At 34.3% G+C, this 14983-nt stretch overlaps 1 protein-coding gene across 3 annotated transcripts in view; it reads right to left on the bottom strand.

The window, feature by feature from the left end:
- Positions 1 to 6309: 6309 nt before the first annotated feature.
- Positions 6310 to 14983, bottom strand: part of LOC128227443 (myosin-2 heavy chain-like) — a 58762-nt gene continuing 50088 nt past the window's right edge. For all 3 annotated transcript variants that reach the window (XM_052937987.1, XM_052937988.1, XM_052937991.1), the window contains 4 exons: positions 9428 to 9508; positions 8450 to 8534; positions 8065 to 8192; positions 6310 to 7135 (listed from right to left, as the gene is read on the bottom strand). In XM_052937987.1, the coding sequence (XP_052793947.1) occupies positions 6848 to 7135; positions 8065 to 8192; positions 8450 to 8534; positions 9428 to 9508 (582 nt within the window). In that variant the 3' untranslated portion in view covers positions 6310 to 6847. The remainder of the gene's footprint in view (positions 7136 to 8064; positions 8193 to 8449; positions 8535 to 9427; positions 9509 to 14983) is intronic.

The raw sequence follows: 14983 nt of genomic DNA, 5'->3' as shown, positions 1-14983 counted from the left end.
CGGTGCCGTAAATCTAAAATAAGTGGATTTATTAATATAACTTATAATATTAACATGCAGGGTTGATTCACTATCTTGACCTTTCAGAAATATTTTAACTATCATATTTCAAACTTACTAAATACTTAGATACATCTAGTCATATTTAATTATAACAATTACATTTCAAATTAAATAATATTCTAGAAATACTAGATTTTAGAAGTATAACTAAATGTCTAACCTTCAATATCTTTTCCCGCCAATTCCAACAATTACAGATAAAGTAAAATATGATGTGTACACCTTGAAAACAAAGAACGGAATGATCCAGTGTTCCCACCAAAAATGTCAATTTAGGGATTATAGTCACAGATGACCACACAGCAATTATATTTTGAAATTACTAAGAAAGACAACTCCGCCAATAAAGTCAAAGCGGATTTGCTTGTTTTCTCCCTAACATTAAATAGAACTCACTTCTAAAACAAAAATAAAATGTAATGATAATAAAACTTGGACTTTGTTACATTTTTCCACCCACTTCGTTCCAGATTTTAGTTTTAAATCAGTCTGTAACAACGTAAAAATCATATTTAGCATTATATAAAAAAAAGACAACTACATTTTGCCCTCGGTCGGTCGATTGAACAATCACTGTTTGTAAAATTACAAAAGAAATCGTATGAATTACGTTCTAAAAACGAATCCAACATTTTATAAGCAAGTTTAAAGTGATGGAATGTATTTGTATAAATATCAATTTTATCTCTTGCCATATCAAGGCGCCCCTATAACATTAATGGATTCAACCACTTTCCCACGCTCATGTCTATAATCCGGTTCATACCGAATCAAAGGGATTGTCTCAAAATAGCTTTTACCTGTCAAATTAAATCAATATTACTACAATCAATCCGTGCAACCAAATCATGGCTTGTAAACTTCGTTGTAGCGAAAATACTTTGAGAATTTTTACCTTGGAAAACAATATCTTTCCCGTCCTTAAATATAATGCCTTCAACAATGTAAGGCGATTTGACGAATTCCTTCCTAACAAAAACGGAAAAGGGACTAGACGGCCAAAAAGGGGCAACTAAAGTACCCTAGACCTGACCATATTTTAAAACAATCAACTCTTTCGGTATCAAGTTAACTGGAGGAACAAGTCAATTATTATCATTCTTCCAACTGACTGAAAAAGCATTTACATTCTCAGAAGTAGGAGTCAGAAGCATAGAATTAGATTTTGGCAACTTAATACGGTAATAATCAAATCTATCTTCATAATGCAGTCCGTACAAATGATTCAAAAAAGTGAAAAAAAATCTGGTGTGATACCATAATCGTCATAATCCGCTATTCTACTCAAACTTTTAGCAATTGCGGTTTTGTCTCTCGAAATCCACGTAGGTTCCAAATTTATTCCATGATCAACTCAAATTGAGAAATTCTAGTCTGTTATTTTGGAACCATACTGCATGTTTGAATTATATCAACGCAATTTCTACTATCAGTCTTCCAAAAAATCTCTCTGCCTTCAAATTTCCTCTTAAAACAATCTAAAGAATATCTGATGGCTAATAATTCTTCATGAGTAGACTATTGAAGTATTTAATATTCCGTCCATTGCATATGAGCAGTTTCACTATCACATTCAATGAACGCTGCTCCGGCTCTTGTGGACAATACTGAAATTGGCAAATTAATAATCTTGAAACATAATCTTTGACGATTCATCTGAAAATACCTTGATGTCCGAAATTAAATCAGACGAAATCAGAAATATCAATATAAGCGTCCAATTTGAAGCTAGATCTAGTTTCTATCAAACGAAAAAAAGTTTGGTTTTGAAGAAGGGCGACATTGCCCAATACTGGTGCCATTAAAATGGCCTTTCGTGACATTTTAACAAAACTTCCAACTGAAATCAATGGCAAACAATGCAACATAATATCTATACATTGTTGGACATTAGCAATTCTACAACTAGTAATTGTTCAACGCCCTTTCTCAAAATCCCAAAAGAAGCCTAACCATTCTAAAACTTGCACGGGTTTGAATAAAGACTTCTCTAAATTCACCGATAATCAACACTTTAGCAAAGCTTCTAATACGAAATCGGAATTTCTCTGAGTGTTTCAAAAGTCTACATTAACCCCTTAACAGTCATCTAGAAAAAACACACAATTTCAGTCAATTGTTTCTCTAATGCTTGACAAAAAAGCGTTAACCTTTAGTAAACAGTTTTGGTGTTGAGCTGAGTCTAAATGGTACGACATAATAAACTAAATAGTTTTGAAATTCTGAACAAGAAAAATCACTGCATGTGTCTAAAAATATCAAATACGAATCTTTACTTCTTGGTTTGGATGTCGGGCTGGTCCAGTTAAATGTCGCCTCTGATGACTTTCCAGTCTTGGTTGCTCCTGGGCCCATGGGTCTGATTCACTGTTGCATAAAAGCTGAGCAACCGTTTGCAAAGTGCCCAGTGCCCCCGCATTCATAGCAGACAACGTTTCGTCTGGGTTGCTGTCCGGCCACGACAATGCGTAAGCGACTGCGAAAAGGCTATTTAAACATTTTTTGAACACTCCAATAAAACATATTCCAAAGTGTAATGACTGTTGCTAGCACTAATATTAAACTGTAAATAAATTCAAAAATGTTTAAATATTTACTAAAAATCAGACAATCAGAAAACGCATTCTACTTCGATAAACCTTGTGTACATATGATATCAATACTCATGACAATCACTCAAGATATCATGAAAAAAGGGATATCTCAAAATATTTTAAAATTGACTTTACATACCTCAGCATTAAAATTACTAGCTGTCTGCCTGATAGGGTTGGGAGGCGTTTCTGACTTTTTTACTTCTCAAAGCGTGACTTTTCTTGATGCGGTCCTATGCGCGGCGGATGCGCTTGTCATCCTCAGAGACCCTCAACACCTTTACTTTTCGTGTTAACGTATGGTGTACCAACCCGCCTATCCTTATTATCTTATTCCGTCATTTTAACTTCGTTTGAACGTGATGTCTTAGCGGCGTTTCTTAGAGAAATAACGTTTATAGCATTGTCAACCTAATTAGCTATTTCAGATTTACATAGCAATTGTTTTCTGGTCGCTTCTGGCTTAAAGGCGCTGGAACTGTCATTTCTCATGTTTTTGCAAACACTTTCAACTGAAGATAGAGTCATCCTTGAGATCTCGTTTCAAATCTAGAATTTTATTGTCAAAATAGCTTTTAAACTCATCGACAACTTGATTTTTTAAATCTCTTTCGATCCCGTATTTTGTTACCGCATTCCTTTGTGTACCGAGCCAAAGTACCGTGCACGAGAACAAGTGCACGAGAAACAATATTCCCGCCGAACCCAAACCGTTTCCAAACACAACAACTAATAATAGAAACAACTTAGAAACGCAAATAATTTGTCTCAAGCTTGTTCTCGCAGATCTATGCGTAAAAATATAATAATTTACCATTTAATAAATCTTCTTGAATAAAGAATGATTTAACCGTATCTGTATCTATTTCCGTTATTGAAACACAGTATTGTAAGTTTCGAAAAGAGGGGGTATATTGCTTTGCACATTTCGTTCGTTCGGTCGGTCGGTCCGTCAGTAGACTAAATACTGCCAGAGTAATATACCAACAATTCCTGAACATATGGTCATCAAACTTGACATGAAGTTTGGGCCTGACTAGTATATAACCCTTATTGATTTTACGGGTCAACGGTTAAGGTCACAGTGACCTTTGACGGGAAAAGCTTGTCAAAGCTTGTCCGAGTAATAACTCAACAATGCCTGGATGATCCTGACCAGTAGATATTCCCTATTATTTTAAGGGGTCACCAGATCAAAGGTCAAGGTCACAGTGACCATAAATGCTAAAAGGTTGTCCAAGTGATAATTTGACAATGCCTGCACCCATGGCCCTCAGACTTAAATTGGAGATTGGGCCAGACCATTAGAGGGATTATATATTTTAGGGATCATCAGGTCAAAGGTCCAGGTCATATTGAATGCAAACTCATTAATTCTTGCTTGGACCTTAGTCATCAAACTTCACATGAAGGAAGGGTTTGACACATAAAAGACCCCTCTTGATTTGAAGGGTCATCGGGTCAAAGTCACAGTGACACCTTTAACGCGAAATTTTGTCCTAGTAATTACTCGTCATTGATTGCACCCATGGCCCTTAAACTTGACATGTAACATAGGACTGACCAGTAGATGATCTCTATTGAATTAAGGGGTCATCGGGTCAAAGCTCAGGGTAATAGTTTCATTGAAGGCAAAAAAGCTAGTATTTTAGAAAACTGACATTCCCTGCACCCATGGCCCTCAAACTTGACATTTAGGTTGAGGGTGACCAGTAGATGTCCTCTATGGATTTTGAATTCATAGAGTCAAAGATCAAGGTCACAACTACTAAAATAGGTCATTACAATTTACGTTTATGCTTAGAGGATACATGTTATTTGCAAATATCAGTCATCATTTGAACATGATTAAAATATGTACCTACTTTCCTCACACTTTAAATGGTCATAGTCTTAAGACTGCCTTAAAGGCATCCAATGTCAACGACCAATCAGCTGTCATTTCAGTCCATGCATATTTCATTCAATTGTCCAAATATCCCTGACAACATGGCACTCAGGAGGGCATAATGTTCAACATCAATAAACATTTCTTGTTTTAAAAGTAATTTAATCAAAATTGCGTTGTGTGTTATCTTTGACATTTATTTTAGATGAAAAACATACAATTTAATATTCATTTTTAGGTAAAAGGGTATATAATCAATTCATAATGACTTAAAATATATTTGTGTACAATTTAATTTGTTTCATTTTCAAGACAAAAAGTAAAATTTGAACTTGTCAATGCATTTGCCACAAAAAAAATCGTATAACATACTATTTGATCCCTGGAATAATTTATTAATTAATGCACTGTATAAAAATAGAACTGTTTGTGCAAGTTCGACAAACAAACAGATGTACGTAGCAATTTAAGAATAAGGGCGTTAATGAGATCCTAAACTACATTTACATCCAGTGAGATCGCCTGATGTCCTCCCACTAGTATCCCGCAAAACAGTTCTGAATTTCAGTTTGACAACTTATCAGAAACGACATCGCAATTAGATTCCCAACATCTTAAAAACCACGTTCTTATCTAAGTCACATTTTGTGTAAATTCTTAAATTGAAACAAATGGTTCCCACGTAAACAGAAAGGCATATGTATTATCTCTCATTTACATTTTATTAACTAAACCACTCAAGTCGTGAAGCACTGTCTTCTAAAAACCTCCTTGATTTGATGATAAACAACTTGCTAAAATAGCTTTTAAATCAGTTGTAGGTGATCAGATTAACACCAAAAGTTGCCTGAAAAAGTAAAAAGGGTAGAATGCTAATCCCTTTTAAAATGATGTGAAAATTCTAAGGCAAGTACAACTTATTCTTGGCTGTGTAGTGCGATTTTTCATATTATTGTTTTTTTATCATTTTTTTTATTCTAACGACACAAATATTCATACAATTGAAGTGTTCGGTCAAGCGATGAGGCTTATTTACTAATGTAATAACGCTTATAAATATCTGATCTTTCGTTCGTCAGATTTACCTCTCATATCTCAAAATCTCCAAATATTTATCCATGTTGCATCGAATAGCACAAAAAAACACTTTATAAAGTATTCAAAGTACTTTAAAGGAAATAAAAAAAAAAATTATTTTGCCCTCTCGTTTTAGTGGTTCTCGCTGAAATACATCGAGCAAAAGTTTAATTTTGCGCTCAGAAGTCAGATCGCTCCTACTGTGCTGACAAGGAATACATTCTATTTTCTTCAAACAATTGTTTAAAGTAAGCTTAATGAACCCATTCGTTTGTTTATTACAATATATGTTGTCTCACGGTACATTATGGAGTGAATAACATTGGACCATTTTTTATCAACCTATTGAAAAAGACATAGTGGATAACCACTTATTCCGTGTAAGTTCGCAATATGTGTTACCAAATACGAACTGAAACCTATGTTCAACGAGTTAGATTATTTCTTGTTCATGAGGTGAAATTTCTTCTACTTTTCCATAAAAACAACATCATTTTGACATGCCTTAAAGAGATATAAAATGTCAATCAATTTAAAATTTGCAAAAGAACGCATAATTGTATTGTAACATTATTTCCAAAAAACGTCGTTTATTTTGTTTCCAAGCACTTATCTCACTGACTTTTGATTTGGACGTAAGAACGGGCTGAAATTATAAAACAGTGAAAACTACCATACTAAAATCAATGAAACAGCAACAATTTTATTTCACTGATATATCTCTTTAAACACCAGAAAGCATGAAATAAAGACAAGGTTGATGATTATAACACAGAAGAAAGAGTAAAAGTGGCTCTGGTTACAATATGAAAGGAAGAAATCTCGGACGCACAAACTATATTCAATTTCAGTAGTTTCGCAGGATCATGTTTAAGTTCGCAGAAAAAGTAAAACACATACGGATATACTATAAATTTGAGTTATTACGAGTTATGTTATTAGAGAAAAAAGGTTTTTATCAATCAATATGTGAAGATATAAATATTTTCCATGTACGCGAACTTGAAACAAAATAAATTATGATTTTTGCGATACAAGGTTCAAGTCGTATACAATATGCATCTAAATGTATGTGAATAATACGGGTGAACGAGTACATGTACCTTCCTATATAAAATAAAATTGAACGTATGGGTAGACTTCAAATTACCTTTGCAAACATGTACTTCAAGTGTAAAAAGGTTTCTGAATAAAATAGAAAGAAAACAAACGTCTGAACGTCCTTTTAATTATTCTTCTTCCCTTCTGCAACACCTTTGGAAAGCATAGGTCCACCTTTATGTAGATAAATTGGAGGCCAGACGATGTAATCTACGAGAGGTCCTGTCTTTGTGTACGGCTTGTATACGCTCATGTCAAAACGCATGTTTTCTGTAACCTCCATGAAATCGACGTAGACGGGCGGGTTGTGCAAACGGGCAGTCCAGCAAAACAGAGAACATTTCGAGATGTAATTACGTATTTCGTCGGCTTGGTTTGGACCCATCTCTTCAAGCACAGCGTTACATATCGCCTGTAAAGTTACAATAATAAGTATTTTGTTATTTGTGTCAATATATACATGTATTTCTCCATCATATCTGTTGTTATTTAAGTCAAACTTTATGAATAAAATTAATTATAAAGTATGCAAATTTATTGGTAGCGACCATCAATGTTGAGCAAAATGTAACACGAATGCTAGTTTTTTTATTCTGGTGGTCTGAATGCCTCTGAATAAACACGTTTGACTATAAACTTCATCCCTGATCGGATAATAAACTGTATTTAATTTGTTTAATGCACATGAAATAAATCCAACCGACAATGTTGCAATGTCAAAGGGGCATAACTCTAGTAAAACCGGCGAGATTTATCTGACGATCAAATTTTCCTGGACGTTGTGATAACATACATTGTCTACAAGTTTTACTATTATTCTACAAACGAAAATTATATTATTGTCTGCACAAATAAATGGAAACCCAGTTTTAACGTTGTAATATCATAACTCTTTTTTAATACGGTGATTGTTTTCAATGTCAAGCTTGCCTTGACTGTCACTGGAATCAAAATTCTGAGTGGATAATAGACACTTTAGTAACTGTCTAAATCAGCTAAGATGTTGTCGTCGACGCCGTCCTACGTTGGATTTCTACATTCGAATACATGTTTTCATGCCCTTTAAAATCGTACACCAATGAATAACTGTAGTAATGATTTTGAGGAAGAAGAGCATTTGTATCAGATCATAGCAGTTTCCTCTGTCAAATTACCCAGAACAGGTATTAACTTAAAGCATCACTGTTTTAAATATATTAGTACATGAAATTCATATTAAAGTGTTAATGCTATAAATAAGAATAGTAACTGTTGTTATCTCTTAAATATGTTTTTAAAAATACGAATCGTAACACTATTACTTGGCAATAGATCATAGTCACATTAGATTCAAATACTTACCATTATCACTTGTTCCGCCAAGTCCGACTGTACCCTGCGCCTGATGTCCTCGATATACTGCTTTTGTGCTGTGGCTAGCTCATCAAATTTAATTTGTATGATTTCACTTCTCTCTTCATACTCTACCTACAAACCAAGCATTTAGTAACAAAACAAAAAACCAACAAATATTTCAATTATATTAACAAGAACAAATATAGAAAATAAATACATTCTAAAATAGTCGAATAACAACACTAAAATAGAAAATAAATAAAGTTAAGTATGGCGGCAGGATTTGATATTTAAGTTCTACTAGCTTTTAAAATTTGTTTGTCGATACGTTTCGCTTTCAGGCACAATGTTAGTAAGAGCGTTTAGGAAGATTAATGCTACTCTCCAGGCTTCTCAATGTAGTCTGCGTCTTCTTGTTCAGTGTTGGCAGGTGTGGTATCTTTATCAACTACCCCGTCTTTGCCTTCCTCCTCTGCCTATAAATGTTTATGATAACAAATAGTTTCATCTTGTCCGTACACAAAAACCCACATCCTAACTCAACAAATAGTGTTAAAAACAACAGCTAATTAGCAACATAAGTAGTATTTTGTAAGTAATTCCTTTACCTAAAACTAGTATTGACACCTCTAAAAGGGTGTGCTCATAACGCACAGAGTAAACAATATTTAGCAATGAGATATTAAATCTGAAATATATATTCCTGCTTTAAAAAAATAAATATACACATGTATATATATATCAACTGATAATATTGCATCGATATGTTCAAAGGCTGCAACATCAGATTGTACCATTCCGACATTGCTTACTTGTGTTTCTAAAACGCAAGTTGAAGCATGTGTCAAGAACTTATTTGTGTTTCACTAAATGAAGTTAACGATTAAATGAATACTCAATTGGAAACTACAGGGAGAAGCGCCAGTACCCAAAGATTAAACTAAGGCCTTGTTCATAGGCATACGGTTAATGTACCTAATATGCACTGATCGAGATACATATTCAACAAAAACACAACAAGGACAGACCATACATGCAATTAACGAAACTATCTTAACAAGCAAATGCTAGGTACGCCGGTTTTTCGAGTTGTCCTTACTTTTTTAAGTTATTGGAAAATAAAGCACATATAAGACAACTCAGAGCAATTACAAATTTACGGACATAAAGCACTTTGTATAGTATATTATATAAACGGAATAACTGTCGGAAAGTGTTTAACGACGTCCTACAGACAAAGAATTAAGCCGGAGCAACTGGTTCCCACCCTAAATATAACACTAGCTAGCATAAGTAAAATTAAGGTTAAAAAATATTCGTTTAGTCAGGGTGGGGGTTACTAGATGAAACTCATGAAACTACAAGTTACCTCTTTTTTGGTGTGTTTCTGTTCATTGTGTCCATTGTTTTGAATGACTGCACTTTTGCCAAACGCTCCGTCTCCTTTTTCCTGAAGGATATTTTGAAACATCAGGTGAACACACAAACATCAACATTTGTTAGATGTGTTAATATGGGGAAATCTTTACTAAAACATACGTAGACCATGATGAAAAATAGGATATGGGTCAAGCTGGAAAGAAAGTTCTAATAGTTATGTTATGCGTACATAGTTTATTGAGGCGAATACTATGATTAATGATGTGCCAAAACGAAGCAATGATTTGTTAAGGCCCAAATATAAAGAAACTACACAAACGATTTTAAAAAGCCGGTTTTATTTGAATCAGATGTCACCTTTTCGCCAGCTTCTGACTGGTTGACCTTATTCCCATTCTCGCTTTGACTTGGGCTGGTACCGTTATTTTCTTTAGCAAGGTTTTCGTGCGTAGCTAGTGCATCGCCTTGTTCACCATCGCTTTTGCTCGATGTGGATGGCTCATTTATACAATGTTTTATCGGTTTATTGAAAGCTGAAGGGTTCCCAAACTTGACAGTTGCTAGAACATCTTTTGTGCTTGCAGGGCTTTCTATGTGTGTATCAACAAGTTTCAATGCACGTTCATCAGATTGACGTTTTGGGTCAGTTGGGCCTTTTCTCACTTTAAACCTGACAACCATTTGTGTTAAACCATCTGTAATTGCATCGGCATGTCGTTTTATTACGTTTTCACAAATTGTATCAACATCCTGCAAGATAGAATCAGATTTGCAATGTAATAAACGATACATTCGGTCGACATTGAATAACTACGGAGCTACACCATCAAGTAAAAACAAAAAATAATGTCCTATTACACAAAGTTGAAGAAAAGATTATATTAAAAGAATATCTTTTTAAACATTCGAATGATTAATCATATTTATAACTGTTTAAGAATCGTGTTTGTTTCTTTATTTTTGACATATTACTAGGTAGTAAATATCAAATATTAACCTTCAATATCTTAAGCATGAATTGAATTTTATTCTTTTCTTCGTCATCCAACAGAGTCTCATATGCGTCGGTCCACTCGTTATCATATATCTCACTGAACACTTCTGCAAGTTTTGTTGGACGGTTTGGATCTCCCAAGTCAGCAATGTTTGGGATGTTGTAAGTAAGATTTGCGCCAGCAATTTTGCTCAATCTGTTGAAGAAAATGAGGATAAAGTAAAAGGTTATTCCTATAGCTATACTCATCTCGCATTCAGTTTTTTTATTTCAATCATTATTAATATGTTTCCCGCTCTTATAGAAATATCATGAATGTATACTTTGGTTTTAACAAGGCAGTCCGAAGGACGGCTTTATCCCCCGCCGTTGTTTTTTTAGTATATTTTGTTTTTCTCGCAACCTGACTGGTATGTTGAATCTGACCAAAAGTGTACACAACCACTGTTCAAGAGTGGGAATATAGGAAATACAAGTTGTTTGATCGGTAACCTAAATATTGTTGGATATTTGAACATATTATAAAAGGATATTTGTTAAAGTTGTTCACATTGTGTGTAGTTCAGGTAAGATCAATGTCAAGGTTATTTTGGCTAAAAATAGGAAGGAAAATGAGTCCTTGAATTATTACATCGATGAAATAGCAAGCCTTAAGTATTTTCAATAAAGTGATACATATATATAGTGGTGACGTCAAAACATTGTTTTACTGCTAACACATGTTATAAATATATTATCACATTTGTGTCCATTGTGTTTTTTAAATATTAAGCTTGTTACACATAATGATAATGCTTGGTAGAGTGCCCTAAGTATCAATATCTGCAACTTAATTAACACTTTCAATGAATATTGATATCTTATCTATTTAGCATTGTCATAGTGTGGACCCAAAACTTAATTATGGATTACTGGCACAAATTGCAATTGGTTGGAGTTCTTGGATCAATTCAGATATTGTTGCTAAAAGTACATGAAATGAATAAGGTCAATAAATCCAGTAAGAATTTACATGCCTACACTGCTAAATGTGAAAAGCCCGGACACAAGCATGTGAACTATGACCTTTAAATGTCATATGTGACCTTGACCATTGAGGTATAGACCCGGGTCAAGGTAACTGCACATGGTCTCAACGATGACAACATTTGCACCAAGTAATATGCTAATCCATTTATGCATAAGTAAGTTATAGCGCGGACACGAGCATGTGTACTCTGACCTTTAAATGTCTCGTGTGACCTTGACCTTTGAGGTATGGAACCGGTTCAAGGTCAATGCACATTGTCTCAATAAAGACAACATTTGTACCAAGTACTATGGTAATCCATCAATGCATAAGTAAGTTATAGCGTGGACATGAGCACCTGTACTCTGACCTTTAAATGTCTCGTGTGACCTTGACCTTTAAGGGTTGGACCCGGTTCAAAGTCAACGCACATCGTCTCAATGAGGACAACATTTGTACCAAGAAATATGGTAATCCATCCATGCATAAGTAAGTTATAGCGCGGACATGAGCCTGTGTACTGTGACCCTTAAATGTCTCGTCTGACCTTGACCTTTGAGGTATGGACCCGCGTCAAGGTCACTGCACATCTTCTCAATGAGGACATCATTTGTACCAAATAATTTTGTAATTCATCAATGCATGAGTATGTTTTAGCGCGGACACGAGCATGTGTACTCTGACCTTAAAATGTCTCGTGTTAACTTGACCTTTGAGGTAAAGACCCGGTTCAAGGTCACTGCATATCGTCTCAATGAGGACAACATTTGTACCAAGCAATATGGTAATCCATCCAGCCCGGACACGAAATGTTACAGCCAGACGGACGGACGGACAGACTGACAGACGGAACAAGTGCATTCCTATAATCCCCTTCCCACTCCGTGGCAGGGGGTTAATAAGCAAATATATTAAGCAGTTGTATTCATTATTTAGTCTCTAAAAATAATTTCAAATGGCATTCTGTATTGAACTAAACAGCCGATACTTTTATTGCGCTGGTCTTTTCAGATTGAAATAATTAAATAAAAAAGAGAACCGCGGAGAGAATACCAACACTAATCTGTTTTTTCTTCGGTCTTACAGTAGGCTTATCACTATTTATATTAAGGACAATGTTGTGGGCCATGCTGTTGTGTGCTTTTGTCTCTGGCAAAACGTGTACCAAATTCAATCGATTTTGCTTTTGTTGTCATGTTTAAAGATTTAACACAACGACGAAAATGCCGACGACACGAAAGACACCAAGGCTATAACATTAACCCGCCAATTTATTCACATAGTGGTCTGCTTGAACACAAATCAATCTATGTGTGTATGTGCTCTAACCTTAAAACAAGTTCTTTCTTCTCTTGTTCAAGCTTATTCCGAGCTTCTCGAGAATCTTTAAGTTGTTCTGCAGTATGTTCAAACTCCTGATTGTATCTCTGCCATTGAGCGTAATAGCGTTTTGCTTCTGCATCCTTTTCCTGGTAGGCAGAGTTCCAGCTGACATTTGAATTATAAAGTTGTTGCTTTTCCTTCTGCAATTTGTTAATGCCATCCTGTTGCCTTAAATGTTAACATTGACAAAAATGTTTAACATTACTTTATTTAATCCGACTGGTAAGAGTATATGTATAAGACTTGTATTAATATAAAACATATATAATATATTTACCTTAACATATAATGTCATTATTCTAAAATGTTATGAGCAGTTACACAGAAACAATACTTACCGCTGCTTTTCATCCTTCAGTTTGGCTATTTCGCTGAAATTTAACTTCAAGTTAAGTTCAAAGTTACGTAGAATAAAACAATCAGTTTTTATCAATGTTCTTTATTGAACACTAAAACAGTTGTTCATATTTGCAATATTAAACCATTATCCGTCTCGCCAAATAAGTTTAACGTCCCTGCAGTATATATAATATATCGGGTAACATATTTTATACTACGCTCTACTTCCTGTTTAATGCAACAATGTTTTTAGCCATTTAATTGTTTGAATCCTCTTACTCATAACAAAATGATGTTCGTGATCGTTATTGCACTCTTTGCTTGACTTTTAAAATACATATGATATGAAAATGTTTAGCAAAACCAATAACGCACAACTCACCTTTGATTTCGCATGTCCTTCTTGCCCAATTCGATCATTCCTTTCAAATTGTCATTTTTCATGGCTATAGATTTTTCGAGTTCTTTACACTTTGTTTCACTCGTATTGCATCTTTCTTTTAAAAGTTGCAGATCATTTTTTTGCTTGGACAACTCGCTTTCTTTATCCTTCAAACTGACAAGAACAAATGAGGTCTTACACAATTAATGCTTTAAAAAATACACAGTATATGCATATATAAGGTAGGGCCTCATTACTACAGAAGAATCGATAATCAGACAAAATAGCATTTTAATTGTACTTTTGTTTTAGAATTTCCATTGGTAAATGGTAGTATATCAAGACGTTTGACCGCATTTGGCTACAAAGGTAAATTTAGAAAATATTTGGTAGGAAATCAATACCAACGTTTTTTCTAGACATAAGGCTAAGGCCTTCTGATTTCAGACAAGTAGCTTTTGCATGTTGTTTTCAATCAAAACACAACTAAAGACAGTAGAATAATTGGAATGGCTCCAAAAAACTTTTAATATTACCATAAGCCTACCTTAACGCATCAAGGTTTTTAGAGAAATGGATTGTTTATATATTAATACTATTCAATTATTTTGTTTTCATTTGTTTAGTAACAATATCCCAGGAGCTAAAAGCAAGCTTAACGACACGGTCAATGTTTAGACTATCCTGGTTGATTATATGTGATGAAATCGGTTGAGTGTGAATTTTTATAAACTGGAAAACTGTTCGCAGTTAAAACGACCCGATTTGGTCGTAACGTTAATGAAATGGAAATGCGCGTAGAGAGCTTGAAGTCGTTTAAAGCAATTTTTGAAACGTATGATGGACAACCACGGTTCAAACCATTTAGTTGCATGTTACAAATAAGGGTACATACTGTTTGCCTAGTTTGTCGTTGTCCGCTTGCAGCCTTCCATTATCAATCATTAGTGTTTTAGTTTCGGCAGTCAGTCTGAAAAAAGTGTTTCTTTCCAATAAAAACCAAGGTGATAGTCAAACAACATTTGTTTATAATACCCGCTGCAAGTAGAATATGTTTGTATCTTAAACGCAAAGGTGCTGCAACCATACCTTAAAAGATAACGAAAACAATGTTTCTTATGAAGAACAATAAGTTTAATTTGAAATAAAGGTGCAAAAGAACACGGTTTTTCTACCTTATGAGACTAGAAGATTACTGTTAACCTTTTAACACTCACCAATTATTTATTATGCTTAGCTATCAAGTATACGTTTACAATCGTGTTTATCAGTTAATGTCTGTAATTCATTTCTTTCAAAAATGCATTATTTAGTAAGTAGTAAAAGCTTCATCACTCAATATTAATGATTGTGTTACACGTATTTGTATTAGTTTTGAATAAGAGTGTCATTTTAATCATATATGAAATTAAGGCATTTGTGCCAAATTATTATATAA

This window comes from Mya arenaria, chromosome 3 (genome assembly GCF_026914265.1).
Source record: "Mya arenaria isolate MELC-2E11 chromosome 3, ASM2691426v1".
In the NCBI taxonomy this organism is placed as follows: Eukaryota; Metazoa; Mollusca; class Bivalvia; order Myida; family Myidae; genus Mya; species Mya arenaria.
The sequence above is the reverse complement of the archived record's forward strand: the minus strand, read 5'-3'. Positions and strand labels throughout refer to the sequence as shown.